Source organism: Dasypus novemcinctus, chromosome 2 (genome assembly GCF_030445035.2).
Source record: "Dasypus novemcinctus isolate mDasNov1 chromosome 2, mDasNov1.1.hap2, whole genome shotgun sequence".
Classification (NCBI taxonomy): Eukaryota; Metazoa; Chordata; class Mammalia; order Cingulata; family Dasypodidae; genus Dasypus; species Dasypus novemcinctus.
In genome coordinates, this window is record NC_080674.1 from 66,724,410 (window position 1) to 66,744,156 (window position 19,747).

The 19,747-nt window shown below is 34.1% G+C and overlaps 1 protein-coding gene across 8 annotated transcripts in view; it reads right to left on the reverse strand.

Moving 5' to 3' along the window:
* The window catches only part of ADAMTS6 (ADAM metallopeptidase with thrombospondin type 1 motif 6), a 313,210-nt gene that overhangs the window by 50,242 nt on the left and 243,221 nt on the right, over window positions 1-19,747 (reverse strand). For all 8 annotated transcript variants that reach the window (XR_011645856.1, XM_071208283.1, XM_058309311.1 and 5 more), the window contains 4 exons: window positions 12,760-12,862; window positions 5,379-5,512; window positions 3,513-3,636; window positions 2,913-2,993 (listed from right to left, as the gene is read on the reverse strand). Coding sequence is in view for 7 of the 8 variants with exons in the window: in XM_071208283.1 (XP_071064384.1) it covers window positions 2,913-2,993; window positions 3,513-3,636; window positions 5,379-5,512; window positions 12,760-12,862 (442 nt within the window). In the remaining variant the exon portion in view is untranslated. The remainder of the gene's footprint in view (window positions 1-2,912; window positions 2,994-3,512; window positions 3,637-5,378; window positions 5,513-12,759; window positions 12,863-19,747) is intronic.

The window sequence follows — 19,747 nt, forward strand, 5'->3', positions numbered from 1 at the left end:
CTCACTGAAAGAATAAAACAGGGAAGTGGATGTGGTTCAGTGGTTGAGCGCCTGATTCCCAAGTACACGGTCGCAGGTTGAATCCCCAGTAGCTCCAAAGGAAAAAAAAAAAATACAAAATCCAGATACTCAACAAAGAAATATCCACAATGTATAACATCCAATAAAAATTACTAGAAATGAGAAGAAACAGGAAAAGATGACCAAAGCCTGGATAAAAACGAGCAAAAAACAAAAGAAAACAAAATAGCAAATCCAGAATTGACAGAGACAATTAGCAGAAATGAACTTTCCAACAGCTATTATAAACATACTGAAGGATTTTAAAGGAAAACATAAATATAATGAGAAGAAACTGGGAGATACACACCCATACACATACACACACATGCACACCCACATTATGGAACTTCCGGAAATGAAAATTTAAAAATCCTAAAAATCACTGGATATGATTCAAGGCATAATAGACACTATAGTAGCAGATATCAGTTAACTTTGGAAACTATGCAAATTAACTATAGAGGAAAAAGGAACACAAGAAGACTAGAGCCAAAATGGGAAAATATCAAGCAGTTTAACATACGTTTCATAAGAATCCCAGAAAAATTGGAGGAAGGTAGGAAAAATACAGGGAGAAATTGCTGAAAAATTTCTAAACTTTAGCCACAAATACAAGCTCAAACTCCAGGCAAGATAAACACATAAAAAAATCACATGAAAACACATCATAATTATAGTGGTTTGAGTTTTTTGTGGACCCCAGAAAATGATGTTATTCTTAAGCTAATCCATTCCTTTGAGTGTAAACCTATTGTAGGTGGGCCCTTTTGATTAAATTCAGTTAAGCGCTTTTGATTAGATTACATTACCCTGTGTGGGTCTTAATCCTCTTACTAGAATCCTTCATAAATGGAGGGGAAAAAAGCTGTAGATACACATAAAAAGCAGCAGAGACTTAAAGGAGTGCAGAAGCTCAGAGAGAAGGCCCTAGGAATGAGAAGCTGAAATCAACAGACCACAGTGGCTGAGAGGAAACCATCAAAGCCAGAAGCTGAAAGCAAAGAGACCTGGAGGAGAGAGGAGAGATGAGCAGACTCCACCACGTGCCTGACTGCCCACAGCTGCAACTAGGTGAGACAAGCATCTTCTGATGATGCCTTGTTTTAGATGCCTTGTTTTCATGGTCTCAGAACAGTAAGCTTTTAAACTGAAAAAGCCCCATTGTAAAAACCAACCCATTTCTGGTATATTGCCTTGGCAGTTTTTAGCAAACTAAAACAATAATCAAATTCCTGAAATCAGGCCATAAACAGATAATCTTACAAGTAGCCAGAGGGGGGGGGAGAGATATTATATACAGGTGAACAAAGATAAGAATGAGCAAAGTCTTCTCCTAAAATTAATAATGCAAACTTGAAGGAATGACATTTTTAGTGAAAGAAAAAAAAAGTCCACTTAAGATTCTCTATCAAGTGAAAATATTCTTTAAATATGAAGAAGAAACAAAGAAAACTTTTTCACTAAACAAATGCTGAGAGAATGAGTGGATCTGCATTAATAAGAAATGCTAAAGCAGATTATTCAGGCAGACAAAATGATACCAGTTGGACACCTATATCTATACAAAGAAAGGAAGTCTACCAGATATTGTAAGTATGTGGTAATTATAATAATTTTTAAAATTGTTAAAGATAATTGACTCCTTAAAGCAAAATTAATAACAATGTATTGTGGAGTTTATAACATTTAGGGAAGTATCATGTATTAAAAATAACAAAGAGGATGGAAGGGGACAATGTAGGTAAATTATTGTAAGGGTCTTATACATGAAATGGTGTAATAATATTTGAAGGTATACTGTGATAAATTAAAGATACATTTTATAAACCCTAGAGCAACCACTAATTAAAAAGAACAAAAAGTATAGCTAAAAAGCCAATAGTGGAGGATCCAGTAGGTGAATGAAAGGGAAAGAAACACATAGGACAAATAGAAAATAGCAAGATGGTAGACTTAAACCCAATGATATTGATAATTACATTAAATGTAAATGATCTAGACCAGGGGTTCCCAAACCACAGCCCAAGGGTCAAATATAGCCCACCAACTTCTTTTGGAAATAAAGTGTTATTGAAATACAACCACGCCCATTCATTTCTGTATTATTTATATTTGCTTTCACACTACAATGGCAGAGTTGAGTATAATAAGTTGCAACAGAGACTATATGTTCTACAAAGCTGAAAATATTTACTCTTTTCCAAACCACCTCCCCATCTAAAATAATGCACTTAAACAATACAAAGATTGTTAGATACAATGAGAAATCAAGACCCAGCTACATGCCATTTATAAGAAACAAGTTTTAAACACAAACACCTACATGTACAAAATAGATGGATGGGAAAAGATTTGTATGTATACACTAATCAGAAGAAAGCTAAAATAAGTGAGTGTAATCAAGTCAAAGGATATAAAATCAATATAAACGCAAGGAAGTGTAGTGTTATGTAATAACAACAATTGGAAAATGAAATTAAAATATCAATACCATTTACAATAGCATCGAAAAGCATGAAACACTTAGTGAGAGGTTTAGCAAAATATGCTCAAGACCTATACACTGAAAAATAAGACAGTGTTGAAAAAATTTAAAGTCCTAAATAAATGTACACTTATAACTGATACATTTAATTCTATATAAATTACACATTAACAAAATTGATTTTAAAATATCAAGTAATCAACCAAATGAAGATTAAGCTGCAAACTACCAATTATTTTTAGCATTTTATTTGTGGACCTATAAAACTTGGAACTTCCTTCATTTTAGCATAAACACAATCCTTCTTGATACTGTGCTGCTTTTCCTCATAAACTTTTAAAATCTAGAAAAACGCGCTACTTACCAATATAGTTTTTTGACATGGCAACCTCTCTGACTTCAATATGAACAGAGCCTCTTGGTATCTGCACCACTTCCATGTAGCCTGGAACACAGAAGATAACCAATAATAACGAGCATCTACAGCCTTAGTGAAAAAAATTACTTTTAGTAACAACTTAGTAACCATAGTTTCCTTACTCTTTCATTCTTTTTTAGACTTTGCACTTTATAAATTATGAAATACTGGTGTATTCCCCTTTGAGATCATGAATACATCTACAGTAATTTTCTTTTTACCTAAAATTATCTCAAGATATCATTAGAGCCTCAACATGTATAATATGGTCCATCTTTTTTTTTCGACACAGGGCCCTTAATGAACTGTTGGAATGCACATCTCAAAGAAATGTGGGTAAATAAAGTTAATAGAGAGAGAATAATATATATATTTTAAATATCTTACATGAAGCCATATTTAATACTTAAAGGATTAAAAGCAATTTGGAAAAAGCATAAGCTTGTCTATCTAAATGGAGAATATTTTTAAAAGGGAAGTTATCAAGGCTTTTGGCAATTCTAAGTATACCAGAGAAGTGAGGAAGCGTTCTTTCTACATACTCACCTCCTCTAGGCAACGAATCATTGAAGAACCCTTCAATGGCATCACAAGTGCTTCCATCCCCTCCACAGACTCGACATCTATCTTCCCTAGCATCAGATCCCAAAATATTATCACAACCTACATGCTGAAAACAGAGAAGAATATTCAGTGTGTCAAAAAGAGAAATTCTTGGAACCATAACTAAATCAAATACATATATATTTACTTACTTATTTTTCCAGTAAAGGAAATCAGAACAAGAAACACTTTCCTCTTTTCCCTTCAATTTCAATGCATTCTAGCTAACATTTCTCAAAACATAAGTTTTTAAATATTATGATTCCTCAAGGATTTAAGCCTATATTTTTTTTTTTTAATTTTTTTATTTTTTATTGACTTTGTAATAATATTACATTAAAAATATATATGTGAGGTCCCATTCAACCCCACCCCCCCACCCCCCCTCTCCCCCCCCCCAACAACACTCGTTCCCATCATCATGACACATCCATTGGATTTGGTAAGTACATCTTTGGGCCTATATTTTTAACCTAGATGTCTTCATTAATAGATACCACATCATTCCAACTTTAAAATATTATTGTCATTTGTTAGCAAACGGGTCTTATTTATACCAGTAATCAAGAAATGGAATAATTAAGAAAACTTGACATATGCTTCTGATGTGAAAGACCTATACAAGGTTATGATAGCAAGAGCTCTGACTGAGCGTTATGACTTGCCCTTCCTAAACCACTCTTCCTTTTTGGACGTCCAATTGTTAGTGTCAAAGATTAGTTACGGCATTCACACTTGGGTAAATCTTTTTAAATGAATACCTATTTCCACTGGCTGAAAAAAATTGCTATAAACAAAAAAGAAGATTTAAGAATCCAACTTAAGCTAAAATGTCACCTCTCAATTTTTCATTTAATCATTGCAACATAAACTTTAAAATATATATTTGGTATACATTTTGGGAGTTGAATTTGTACATTTGACTTTTAGTCATTGAAACCAAGTATATCATCTGTGAATTTAATCTGTAAGTTTTTTTTATCTGAATAAATTTTAATATGGTCACAGAAAACTTTTTTCTTCAAGGAAATAAAATAAGCACATACACATACACACCACACAAACACTCTGGATGGATCATCAGATACATTTGGAGGCAAGTAACCAGAAGAGTAGAAACTTTTGCAAGAAACTAAGGGACTATAGGGCATTTTTTCCATTCTCTTAGTTTTGTGCTTCCTTAAAGTAACACAAGAAAAAAAAAGAAAAAAAATATATATACAAGGTCAGTGGCCTTCATGGCTACCTACCCACACACTTTTCTTCTTATGGTAAGATTCAAAAGCAGGTCTAAAAAAATATCACGCTTTGTACCTATCATTCCAATGGTAGAGACTATCTCAATAATGGAAAACATTGTAAATTCTTCCAGGGAGACAAAATAGGAGGAGCAAAAGCTGTTTCACACTTTGAGTAAAAATTATGCTATGAAATAAATCAAATAATCTTTCAATGAAAACATACGGTGGCCATATGAATAAGTGTGAAATTCTACTTCCCTCTCTTTTTCCATCATCTTATTTGTGAACAGAACAGCAACATAACAGAAATTAAAGTCCAAAATATTTTCATAACTCTGGCAATCACCGTAAACCTAGAACACAAGAATAATCACATTTGCATGGTGCTGGAATACAAATGGGTTATTCTTCTTCACATATATTTTCATCAATATTGGATATTAAATTTCTATAAGATCAGGCTCTCTGTTAAAACTGAACATATTTATTAATTAGGAGCTGCTATCTCAGGAAAAGACAAAAGTAAAAAATGCCAACTAGAAGGTGTGAAATTCATAATCTGAGCAACCTTGCATTCTCCATTGATACAGATATCCAGTGAATCCGCATTGCACCGAGTTCCATCAATTACTGCAGGGGCACGTTCAGTGTAAAAATTGTAACCTTCAGCCAAGCAGTTTAATGCACAAGGTTTTACACCACCTGGACAAACATAATAGAAGAGATGAACAATGATTCAATATTATCTACAGTAATTTTACAATTCATATAGATACTATTCCCTGACTATATACCTACATATAGAGATTTCATTCCCCCTTTGCTAAAATTTTATGTTTATTTTCATTGCTTGTGCAACAAAAGGAGGACCTGCTGAGCAGTTTTAAAGTTTAAAATTATCAGATATTTCCAATATATATTTCCAACATATTTTACATTAGAAGGGATCACAGTGGATGTACCTGAATATTGGGGAAAAAATGGATGAAGTAAAAACTATTTTTAAAAACTGAACTAAGAAAATATTCATAGAAAGCTTGAGACAATTACCTCATACAATAAATAGTAATTTCTGCTAAACATTTCAGTTATTACTGAAGTTGATACAAGAACTCTGCTACTTGAAGCAGGGATATGGTTGTAAAATAAAACTAAATTTATACCTGTCTTAAACACATCCTATTCCATGAGTTTGGTTTCAGGATGGAGATAAATTCTTAAGACAGGAGCAAATCAGAGATAAATCAAAGATGAATATTAAAGATAGAATTAAATTTGAATAATTAAAACAATATATAATTTGTGAACAAATTTATATAATAGCTTTTGAGCATTTACATGTCATAATTGAAATGTATTATTTATTAAGGTTGAAGTGAAAAAATAGGTATAACAGTAATTTTTTAAAAAGTAAGCAGAGTACATGATTTTATAGTATATTGGAAGAACAGCAATGAACATGGATTTCATTTATTCAAAACAGCATGTGAAAAAACTATTTATAAAAATGTAATTATTAGAGCTATGACTTAAACATACTCTCTGTTGTACCTTTATTTCATGAAGCTTAAAATGTTTGGCCTTATTAAATTATGTTGATAAAATTTCTCTTCAAAATAAGGAAGACTCCCCTATGGGAGAAATTTTATCAGCATAATTTGAAGCGGACTTGTCCCAGTGGTTAGGGCGTCCGTCTACCACATGGGAGGTCCGAGGTTCAAACCCCGGGCCTCCTTGACCCGTGTGGAGCTGGCCCATGTACAGAGCTGATGCATGCAAGGAGTGCCATGCCACACAAGGGTGTCCCCCGCGTAGGGGAGCCCCACATGCAAGGAGTGCGCCCCATAAGGAGAGCCGCCCAATGCGAAAGGAAGTGCAGCCTGCCCAGGAATGGCACCACACACATGGAGAGGTGACGCAACAAAAAGAAACAGATTCCCATGCCGCTGACAACAACAGAAGTAGACAAAGAAGAACATGCAGCAGATAGACACAGAGAACAGACAACTGGGGCAGGGTGAGGGGGGAAGGGGAGAGAAATAAATAAATCTTAAAAAAAAAAAAGCAAATTACAACAATCTTTAATTAAAAAAATAAGGAAGACTACTTATAATGAAGAAAATAGAGAAGATGAAATGATTTGCCATGGACCCAATAAAGGTAGAAGCCAGATTTATGTATAGTAAATGTACATGAAGTAAAAGGAGTAAAAGAGTGGTGGAGAATATGATGAATCAGAGCACATTCTATCTACAGAGATGACTGTTATAGTTGGTTGTTGTCATTCAAGAATATGACCCAATATTACAAGACATTCTGATTTCTCAAGAGCACATGGCTTTTAAAATGTAAAACCTTTCAAATGTTAAATGTTGGCAGTTCATTCAGAGTTAACCTAAAGTCCGTGTTTTCTTCCAATTTCAATGTGTGTAGGGTTCTATAAATCTTATAATGTTATTATTAGGCTTAGTTAAATATTATGTTATATTGAGCATAAAATATAAAAAATTAAAATAAATGCTTTCTAAACTTAAAATCAAATTATATATATTCTTTTGGGTAAAATTCTCATAAACAAAATAGCTCTAAATTTCCATGAATTTTACTGGGAATTTTTTTTTTCATTAACCAGTATAGTTGTTTTCTCATTTCTTTAATTGTAATGCTTTGGAGTTTAATGTAGCATTTTATGCATCAGACATTAAATAGAGAGCTTAAAGAAGTCTTTTGTTTACTCAGTTTTAACATTATACTAATTATGTATGGTAGTATTTGAGAGACAGAACATATAAATGCTAGGGTAGCATTCCTTAGCCCACTATAGCATGTGATGATGATAGGAATACATTTCTTTTTATTTTACTGCTGAATATGTATTCAGTCTCCTCTGCTACAATTAGTTTTCATAAAATATCCCTCTATCAATTCAAGAAGAAATATGAGATGAGGCTCTAAATGGAAGGTGACAATAATCCATTAACTTCATTTAAAGCTTATTATGAATTGGGGATTAATTCACTAAACACACAATTACGTATATGCTAATTATCTAATCTGTGAATTATTTCAGATACTTACTTCTTTGGTAACACAAAAATCTCAAATGTTATATGCACCTAATAAAAGAACTTCAAAATGCATGATGCAAAAACTTACAAAAAAGAAAGCAAAGTAATATAGTAGGATATTTAAAAACATCTCTCAGTAATTGTTAGAACTATAGCAGAAAAAAAAATCAGTAATATGAAAGATTTGAATACTATCAGCCAACTTGACCTCATTGATATTTATAGAATACTATATCCAACAAGTACAGAAAACATTCTTTTCAAGTGTATATGGAAAATTTACTAAAATGGACAATAAGCTTTCATAAAACAAATCTCAATTATTTTTTTTAAAGATTATTTATTTATTGATTCCCCCCCACTCATTGTTTGAGCTTGCTGTCTGCTCTCTGTTCATCTTCTTTTTTAGAAGGTACCAGGAATCAAACCTGGGACCTCCCATGTGGGAGGGAGGCACTCAATCATTTGAGCCACCTCCACTCCCTGCTTGTTGTCTTTCTCATTGTGCTTCCTCTTTGTGTCTCTTCATTGCATCATCTCACTGCATCACCTTGTTGCATCAGCTTGCCACACCAGCCTGTCACGTCAGCTCACAGTCTTGCTTGTCTTCTTTAGGAGGCACCAGGAACCAAACCCAGTATCTCCCATATGGTAGGCAGGGGCCCAACTGCTTGAGGCATATCTGTTTCCCTCAATTAATTTTAATAATGTAAACCATACAGGGTATACTTCTGATCACAATGGAATTAAATTATAAATAAAAAAAAAAGATAACTGGAAAACCTCAAAAACTTAGAAATGAGACCAACTCTAATAAATAACCCATGATTCAAAGAAAAAAATTACAACATAAATAAGAAAATATTTTTAATTGAAGGAAATTAAAATGCAACACATAAAATGTTGAGGATCAGAAGAGCAAAATAAACACAAAATGGACGGAAGAAAATAATAATTATAAAAGCAAAAATCAATGAAATAGAAAAAAGACAAAGGAAAAGTTTTAAAGTCAAAAGTTGGGTCTTTGAAAAGATTAATAAAGTTAATAAACCACAAGCAAATACTAATCATGATGAAACAAACAAAACAAATTATCAATATTAGATATGAAAGAAACTACACTACTATAGATCCTACAGATATCAAACAGGACAATAAGAGAATGTTAAGATCAATTTTATGTGAATAAACTGCACAAATTATATAACAGATGTTTTGAAGATACCAATTCCAAACCTGACAAAGGAAGATATTTTAAAATCTGAATAGTTCTATATCTATTAAAAGAGTTGAATTCGCAATTAAAAAACAACAACAAAAACTTTTCACTAAGAAAATATCTGGCCTGGGTGGTTTTACTAGTGAAATCTACTCTAAGGAAGAAATAATAGAAATCTTATAAACTTTCAAAAAATGAACAAGAATTCTATTTCTTGAAGCCATAGTAACTCTGATACCAACATTTGTCAAAGACATGACATGAAAAATATTACAAGTAAATGTCCTGCATGAACACAGATGCAAAAATCCTTAATAAAATATTAGCAATTGAATTCAACAACATTAAAAAAAAATACATCATGACCACATAAGGTTTACTCTGGGAATATAAACTTAGTTTTGCATTATAAAATTAGTCAAGTAATTCACTATATTAACTGAATAAAGAAAAAAACCATACAATCAATAATAGATGCACAATTGTACTGGAGGACCTAACCAGTGCATTAGGGCAAGAAAATGAAAAAAAAAAAAATGTAAGTATCGAAATAGACTACCTCTATTTCCAGAAAATGGGCCATTTCCAAAAAATAAAAGTCCTAATTAATCTACAAAACAAGTATTAGAACTAATAAGGAAAATTATAAAGAGCACAGAATACAAGGTGAATATACAAAAATTACTTTTACTTTTATATACTAAATATAATTTTCAAAACTTTACAATATAAAAAATTTTTTAAATATAAATTACTCAGGAATAAATTGAATAAAATTTTCATCTTACATCTAAAACTACAAAACCCACCTGACAGAAATTAATGGAGACACAAACAAATGGAGAAGTATACCATACTCATAAATTGGTAAGTTCAATATTGTTAATATCTGTTTGCTGTCAATTGATCTATAGATTCAACATAATATCAATCATAAGACCAGCAGAGTTTTTTGTAAAAATTAGGAAGCTGATTCTAAATATCATACAGAAATGAAAAGCACTTAGAATATCCAAAGAACCTTGAAAAAGCTGATTATAGCTGAAGGAACTTACACTACCAATATTGAAGAGTATCCACACACCTATAGTAATCAAGTCAATGTGGCAGGGGCAAAGGACTGACAAATTAATGAAAGAAAATATAGAGTCTATAAATACACCAGGACCCCAAATTATTTTGAGACAGATCATAAATCTAAACATAAAGATTAAAACCATAGAAGTTTTTAAAAGAAAATATAGAAAATATTTCTGAGTTGGGGTAGGCAAAGATTTCTTAGCTATAATAAGAATGCAATGACTATAAAAGAAAAAGTTTGATAAACTGGAATTCATCGAAATGAAAATTTATACTCATCCCAAAACACCATTAAATAAGTAATAGGAAAGCCACAAGTTGTGAGAAAATATTCATAAAACATATATGATAAAACGATTACCACTCAAGAATAAATAAATAAATAGCTCAATTAAAAAGCAGGCAAAAGGTTTGGACACTTTACAAAAAAAGATACATAAAATAGCCAATAAGTACATGAAAACATCTTCAACATAAATGGGAAAATGCAAATTAAAACTGTTTTTGAGACATCACTATATACCCTTAGTAAAAGACTGACAACACCAAATGTTGGCAAGGATGTGAAGCAAACAGAACTCTCATACATTGTTGGTGGGATTATAAAATGGTACACATTCACTTTGGAAAAACATCTGGCAGTTTCTTTTAAAACTAATCTCATACCTACCCTATTACCCAGCATTTCCACCCAAGAGAAAACATATGCCCATAAAAAAGACATGTATACAAATGTTCATAGCAATTTTATTCATAACAGACAAAACAAGAAACAGCCCAGGGGTCCATCAAGAGGAAAAAGGAAAAATGAACTGTGGTTCATCACAATGGAATATTGCTCAGCAATAAAAAGGAAAGAACTATTATACATGTAATGACAAGGCTGGATCTCAGAAATATTAGGCTTAAATAAGTCTTACACAAAAGAGTATATACAACTTAATTTCATTTATATGAGTTTCTGGAACAGGCAAAACTAATCAATGGTAAGAAAAAAATCAGAACAGTGATTGTGATTTGAGAGAAGTAGGTGGAGGTAGCTATTGACTGAGAAGGACTGGCAGGTCTAAGAGAATTGTGAGAACTTCAGAGGTAATGGAAATGTTATATTTTTCAATATGTGTTTGGGTTATACAGATATATGCATTTGTCAAGCTCTGGAAAATATTACACACCAATGGAAGGTGTTAATAATAGGATTGTATATGGGAATCCTGTATTTTATGCATGATTGATCTGTAAATCCATCTATAGCTTCTCTAATAAAGAAAAATATATATATTTTTTAATTCAGGAAAGGTAGAATTAAGATTTGTGCATTTTATTGTCAGCAATCTGACCTCAAACAAAAAAGCAAACAAATATTGAACTCTGGTTAGTATTATACATGCTGAATTAAGTAATTAGAGGGAAGTGCACTGATATTTGCAAATTATTTTGAAATGCATCAGAAAATAGGATGCGTTAGGCAGCGGACGTGACCCAGTGGTTAGGCGTCTGTCTACCACATGGGAGTGCCATGTCACGCAGGGGTGTCCCCCACGCAGGGGAGCCCCACGTGCAAGGAGTGCGCCCCTTAAGGAGAGCCACCCAGCATGAAACAAAATGCAGCCTGCCTAAGAATGGCTCTGCACACACGGAGAACTGACTCAGCAAGATGATGCAACTAGAGGAGACACAGATTCCCGTGCCGCTGACAATAGAAGCGGACAAAACACACAGAAAATAGACACAGAGAACAGACAACGGGGGGGGGGGGGGGGGATAAATAAATAAATCTTAAAAAAAGATAATAGGATGCATTGATGAATCTGCAGAGAAATAATATACTAAAGAAAGTGCAATAAAATGTTAATGGTAGAATCTTAGTGATGTGTATACAGCTGTCACTGTAAAATTCTTCTAATTTTGCTATATATTAGGTAATTTTCATAGTAAAATGTTAGAAAAACAAACAAATCAAGGTTTCAAAAATGCATTCAATTTTTCTAAGAGAACATCTCCACAAAATTGAGTTCAGATTTGGAAATTTAAGAAAAAATTCTTATCCTTCCTCAACAACTTGTGTTTGATACATGCCCATATTAAAGTACAAAAATGTTTTCTAACTCTAAAAAGAAGAATAATAATTTGTGGGGACATCCTTGGCCTTTAACCAAGAAAGAACAAAGATTTTCCTGGCTTCTTTTGAATTGATTTATAATTTGTTTTTAGGGAAACAGTTCCAAATATTCAATGATTACAAATGTAATGTGCATATACCTCAAGGACATCTCAGGCAGAAATAAAAATTATTACATGGCTTTATATATGTGCAGATATCCTTTCTAGTAACTTTGTACCTTGTTAAACTATAATTGTTTTTTTTTAAAATGGTCTCTGATAATTTGTACTCATAAATAAGCTTTATTAAAGGAAAACTAAAATATATGACCTTTACAATACTATAAGCACTTGTATGACCTGATTTGCAAACATTAAGTTTTACTAGTATATGCATGAATGTGTTGTATACAAACATAGTTTTCTTATACTTGCAAAACTCTAAATGATAATGAGTGTGCTTCTAAGTTATACATTACCTCCAGTATAGGGTTTCCAGTTATAATACTTTCCACGGAAAGGCATACTGTCAAAGTCTGCACACTGTTTCTCTCGAAAATCTCGGGACCCCAAAGGACATGGCTAAAATAAAATAAAATCATAAATGGTATAATTGATGGAAAATACCAAAATCAAGGGGCAAGATCCATTAAAATTAAAATTGTCTGAACTCTATCACATTAACTTGCTACCTTACTCCACTGTAAGTACCTTACTTATTGACATTTGCTTTACTGTTTTACAACTAGTATTCAGACAGAAGTGTTTGAATTGTGATCTTAGCCACAGAAGAACTAACTGAAGTAATTTAAACAAAGTAAAGTGTTAGACAGATTCCACATAACTTTACATTCAGATACAGGTCGTAGTCCACTTTGCAATCAATCCATCAGGTATCTATCTACCTATAAACACATATAAAAACTAGATGAAATCAAGACACAAAATCCCGTTTGGTGACGGAATTTAAGTTCCAGTTGCCATGGCTGCTCCCAGCTCTTTATTTTAAGGAATCAAGAGGCAGGTTTGTAACATGACTTTCAGCACTATTAATTGTGGTTTGGAGCCCTACCACTATACTGTTTACTGTCTAGCCCTGACGAAGACCATATTTTAAGACATGGAATGAGGCAGGCAAAATGCTAGGTTTCAAGTCTAAATACCTTCAAATTCAAGAGGTTTGGACTTACTAAGAGTTGCATTTAACCAATTAACATCACAGAGAATAAATGCTAAATTGGTCCACAACATGCATATGTATCTGAGGGTGAAGAGACATTGAGAGGGTAAAGAGGAAGATTATTTGTTTTTAAGTAGTGTAGAATGCTAGCCTACCTGAATTTTTTAAAGAGAAAAATCTTGCCCATCTAGCTAGACCTAGATTTACTCAGGATCATCCAAAACTCAACTTCTGAGTTCATAAAATAATTCAAAGTTTAACATCTCATAGTGTTTGGATAATATGACCTAAATTGACTTATCTTTTACAGTTCTGCAGCTGTAGCACTTAAAAACAAAATTACAGATTTTGAAACACTGAGAAAACATTCTCTTTTGAAAATGGAGAACAGAACAAGTCATTAGATAAAAATACAAATGGTAATTGTGAATAATGACTAGTATGTTGCAGGCATTCTCAGAGTTCATGTTGAAGACTTTTTTTTAACTGTCCTCCCTTGGATCTCTACATTTGCTTTGTATAGTTTCCCAGATCAGTACTTTGTGAATGGTCCCTTTGAAGCATATGCAATAATAGACCACAATGTGCAAATGTTTACATGGTCATCATTATTTCTTTTATACTATGGTTCAAATTTCTGCCATATCAAGTCCTAAGCCTCAGATTCTGAAAATAGTGGCAGCAGTTCTAACCCCAGTTATGAGTCTTGTATTTAAAAATATTCTCTGCACATTAAAACATGACATTGCAATGCCAAACCTAATAATTTTGCTTGTCAAATCACCTTTCTTGCTTGCCTTTAAAAAGAAATGAAAAATTTAGACTACATAGTATACCATGCCGGAATGATGTACTTCCAGAATCTTTTGTTTCATGGTCTGCTAAATCTTGGGATCGAAGAGAAACTTTCCTTTCCTTGTCATTTTCAGGGAATCCCATACAAAGGCAAAAGTTTTCAGTCACTTTGCCATGCAGCAAGATTACTTTCTAAGCAAATCTTAACAACTTTTAAAAGATTCAAATAATTTCAACTCTAACTCAAAGTTTTCACATAATACTTAAGTATTTGTAAAGCACCAAACACCTAAAAGTTTATTCAAACATGGCTATCAGTCTATTTGGAGAAACAAGATAAAAAATGGAAAAAACACTATTTCAGGCAATATATAGTACATGACAACATGCTGCAGGTTATCTATAAACAGAAAGATCAATGTGTCATTTGATTAGTTAGGGATATTTTGTGGAGGAAGAAAATCTTGAGCATGTACCAAAGTATTTTAAGAATTTAGCTGGTTAAGGACAAGGACTTCTAGTCAAAAAAAAAATAAAAAAAATATATATATATATGTATATATAAGAATTAAGTCAAGTATAGTCAGGGGGACAGGAAGAAAAAGGATATATAATGGGAATGGTTGAAAAAAGCCCACCTAAAAGAAAAAGAGGAACTGTACGGAAGCATAATAGACGACATTTCACACATGAGATGAATCTGGTACATTAAAAAACCCTGAATTAGTAAATTAAGGCATCATGAGAGCCATTCATTTAAAAAACAAACAAAACAAAAATCCTATATTTGAGTATCTTCTAGTAATTCCCCTAATTAGAAAAACAGCAAAATGTCCAATAAAAGGATATTACTGTTTAATGAAACACTTGGATAACATTTCATAAAATAACTGATCTTCTACTCTTTTCCTGTGATAACTAATCTCAAGACCAGCGCAATTAATATATTAACAGTAACAACCGCCAGCTAATATTTAGTGGAAGCCTACTCTGTGGCCCTGTTCAAAAGTCTTTAGAGTATTATCTGTTAAGCCCTCTCAACAATTTCATGAGAGGATCATAAATAAGATTTAGAGCAAGGCAGACCTGGATTCAATTCTAACTACATCACTTATTTAGTTCATGGCCTTCAGCAATTCACTTAATTCTCCAAACCTCATTTATAAATGGGATAATACTAGTTTTTATCCCTAGGTAAAGATGCATGTAAAGTGTTTAGCTCTGTACCTGGCATACTGGCAGGACTCAATAACTGTTAGCAACTGTGCTGGTCATGGGCCTGCATGTCTTCAGACTCATTCCTCACCTTTCTCTGCCTCTACTCTAAATTTGAGGGTAACAAACCCTGCAGTCTCCATTTCCCAGGCTTCTGTGTCAGATGACTTTGGGTTAGGTTCAGGCAGTGGAAGGCACTCATGGGAGAAGCAAGGGTATTTATTTCATTTCCTCTCTGCCTCAGGCGTCATCTCAGGCAGAAGCAAATCATTTTAGAGGCCCAATTTTAGGTGACAACCCCCTACCACCACCTCACAATTCCAGCTTCTGCTGTTGATCCCAGCCTTTGAGCTCTGATAAAACTACCACCTTCCTTTGTCTTCCTAGATACAATGGTGGCATCTTTCTGCTAATACTTATCTATATTCTCAGCCTCTTCTATTGATGTGGGCTATGGGTGGAAGGCTCTTTGTCTCTTCAGAGATAACTAAGTTGTTTGACTTGTGGGTGTGAAACCGTAAGAGGCTGCAGTCCTGCTCTTAGGGACCAGCAGGCTCCAGTCCCAGGAAATGTTTAACAAAGCAAGGGCTATAAACTTTAAGTATTTAGGGGAAATGCAAAAACCAAGGCTTATCTAAAATGTCTGGAGTCCTTGCTAAAAGCTTACCTAAGATGTGAAAGAGATATATGCTAATTGAAGCCTATTGAGAACTGAAACAAAGGGACCATTTGGCCTTTCCTCTCTGTATAAAAGACGTTTGAAAATCTTGTTCGGGGCTCGGGATTCAAACAGAAAGCTCCCGAGTCCGGCCGGCCGTCAATAAACCATTTTTCCTTCTCAAAATCATTCCTGAGTCCTGGCCTCTCTATACTCGAATAATTGAACTTCTCTTAAATTCCACAACATTAATGGCGACCACGAAGGGACAATAAATGAAGGCCAGAGACGGTAGCATTTTGCTGCCCCTTCCAAATCCCCGAGGAAGCCGGGAGGACTCGGGTGAACCCCAAATCTGGGCGCCCCTGGATTAAATTTAATCCAGAAAAGATGTGGGCTCCACCAGAATCTTCCCGACAAAATCAAGGGGCAATGGAAGGTCTGAAGAGAAAGATTCTGGGAACGAAAAAGAACTCCGAACATGGAAGAAGGTAAGACTCCCCGGGTGAGCACAGTCTGGAAGGCCCTAGCTTTAATTGCTAGGAAGGGGAGGCTGATCACCTCCCGAGAGAACCCTAGTAGCCCCAGAAGGCTGGGGGGAAGCCGTTCTCTCTAGGCTTGGGAAAAGGAGGAAAACCGGGGAAAAGCCCTGGTGTTTTGGGTTTGTCTAACTGCATGTTAGAATCTGGTACTGGTCTTATATCCACTAAAGGAGTGGAGTCTCGATTTTAATAGGAAGGGTATTTATAGGTTCGAGTCCTAATATCCTGGAAATTGGTCTAGATTAAGGAAAACAAAACTTGGTTACAGGAAAATGGATCGGCTTTTCTGGTGGAGCTTGGTCTGGGTGTAAAGTTTAAACAGTGGAAAAGTCTAGCTGAAATCTTTTGTTATGGTGCTAATTTGTGAATGAATTTGCTTTATACCAAATGTTAAGTGTTCTGAGGTTTGTGATGGCTGTGGGGGCAGCCGTGGTGAAAATAAATATATAAACTTGTGAGTCAGATTAGTGACCTTTGTGCTTCTGTCTGTGTCAGCTCAATGTTAGTGTTGGAGTTGTGTCCTTACATGAAGTAGAATTACAGCTGAGCTGGAGCCCTCCCTTGCCATTGGCAAGGGGGTGAAATGATTCTGGGGCAAAAGCTGAGGAGTCTAGATGTTTGTGCATGTTCTGGTGTCTTGTCTCTGGTCTGGCCCTTTGCCGGGGCTTGGAGGCCATCTGTGTCCGCGCCAAGCACCCAAGTCTGTTGGGAATGTCCCAGTCAGGGCGGCTGGGTTCCTGGGAGAGTTGCCAAATTTGAGTAGGTTCTGTCTGCCCATTTTGGCTGAAAGCTGGAAAGGGGGGAGCGGCTTGCCCCTTTCCAGTGAGTCCACCCTTCTATTCATAAGCCGCATTCCTGTTTGTTGTGCACCCGACTGCCTGGAAGGGGGGGAAGTGAAGGAGGTGAAAAGCAGAATCAGAATAAATGCAGTAAAGTTCCCTCCTTAGGGTGTCAAAGCCAAAATACGTTTGCATTCTGCTCAGGTTCTTAGAAGGTATTGTAGTAACCTTAAGTAAGAGAATGTGTTCTGTGAAGGTAAAATTTTTGTCTTAAGGGTATAAATAATTATAAAAGTTTTACAAAGCATTGTTTAAGGTATTTAAGTGGCTAATTGCAGAAAGTCATTATTTAACAAAACTGAATTGATAATAATAATAATTAAAGGCAATTTTATAACAAACTTATTCGGCAGCCAATCTCCCCTGCCAACTTGCTTCCAAAAAAACTGTTTCTGGTATTACATGCTACTAAGTATTTAAAGTGAAGAAAAGTTCATTATTTTAACAAACTTGGTTAGTATTAATGGCAATTATATGTTGCAAGACGTTTGCCTGGTAACTTAGTATGTGGGATATATGGAGTGTGTTTTTATTGTTAAGGCAACAGAAGATGATTTTGTCCTAAGATAAAATGATTGATTATTGGAAAGAGTAGAGTGTGGGACAGAACCTGAATGAATACTGAAAGTGTAGAAGGTTTGTGGAAGGGAAATTTTTATGATTAAATTGAGTAAGATCAATATATAAAGAAAATCATTTATCAATAGCTTCTTGTGCTTTAACCTCATCATATCCTCAATGTTTGAAGAAGAGTCTTACCTCTTTTAAAAGAACATTTTATGTTCTAGAAATCAAATCCTGAAAAGTAGCCTTTTATTTCAAACTAACTGCAAGAGATTTATTCTTTCACTTTAAAGGAAGAATTAAAGTAATGGTTAAGTTCATTTAATATGTTATAAGTTGAATGAAAGGTATTTAAAGGTGTTATAAAATTAATAGGTTTTAAAAAAAATTAATAAAAACTGTAACTAAGAGTTAAAATCATTTATAAATGCATTTATATTGTAAAACAGTGGAAAGACAATAACTGAGATTATAGCTGGGTGAATTTAGCCTGAAACTATTATTTAAGTGTAAATTCTACACTAACCTTTCCTTTGTTTATGGTTGCTTCAGGCCTAACCTCGCCCTTTGCCTTTGCCTGTGGTTATTTCATAATTGAGAAGAGCTGGGACATCACTGTCTCCTCTTCTGGTATTAGTAACCCTTTCTCTCATGAATTCAAGTGTAAACTAAATAAATTGCTGCCTGATAGAATAAGGTTAAATGACCACTGGAGTTTTATTATCTCCAAAACCAAAAGGGGGGTGGAGGGGGAGAAGTCTCCTGCCTTGACCGTCAGTGTTCCTAAGAGTGGCAATTCATGAGAGAAAGCAGTCTGTCTCCCTGAGGCTTCAAATAGCCTCAGTAAATATATATAAAACTAATCTTGTTGCTTATCCAAAATTCTGCTAATTTCAAGGTAAAATATAAAGTTCTAAAACAATGGTGCTAAGGCATTGAGAACATTTTGGTTATTACAATCCATTAAGTAAGAAAGAAAATTCTTGTGGTAAACTGCATGGTCATAGTGCAAATTAAGAAGAGTTTCAAAAGTCTTTGAAAAGTTTAAAGTAACTAAAGTCATGTTGTTGTGTCAAACTATTCATGTCTGCCTATTTGCTCAAATTGTTAAAAAATATGCAGTTATATTTATAAATATTCTTAAAGCCCAAATTGAACTAAGCAGGATGAAAAAGTCATAGAAATCTGATTATGGAAACAATTGGGAAAGGGCCTCCTCTTTGCAAGAGCTTTTAAGGCAAGACTAGGTGTGGCAGATTAAACCTATCTACTAGGCTAGGGAATTAAGAATCAGTTTGCCAAAAAATAAAAAAATTATAAAAAAAAAAAAAAAAAAAAAAATCACCGGACATTGTAAATCCTCACAGGGCCTACATGATGGAATAGAGGAGAGTATGGGCCATGATGTGAACCAATGTATATGAGGTGCAGAGGTGCCCAAAGATGTACTTACCAAATCCAATGGATGTGTCATGATGATGGGAACGAGTGTTGTTGGGGGGGGGGGGAGAGGGGGGGTGGGGGGGTGGGGTTGAATGGGACCTCACATATATATTTTTAATGTAATATTATTACAAAGTCAATAAAAAATAAAAAAATTATAAAAAAAAAAAAAAAAAAAAGAATCAGTTTGCCTGGTAATTTCCCAGTTTAAACCTTTGTCAGCCATAAATT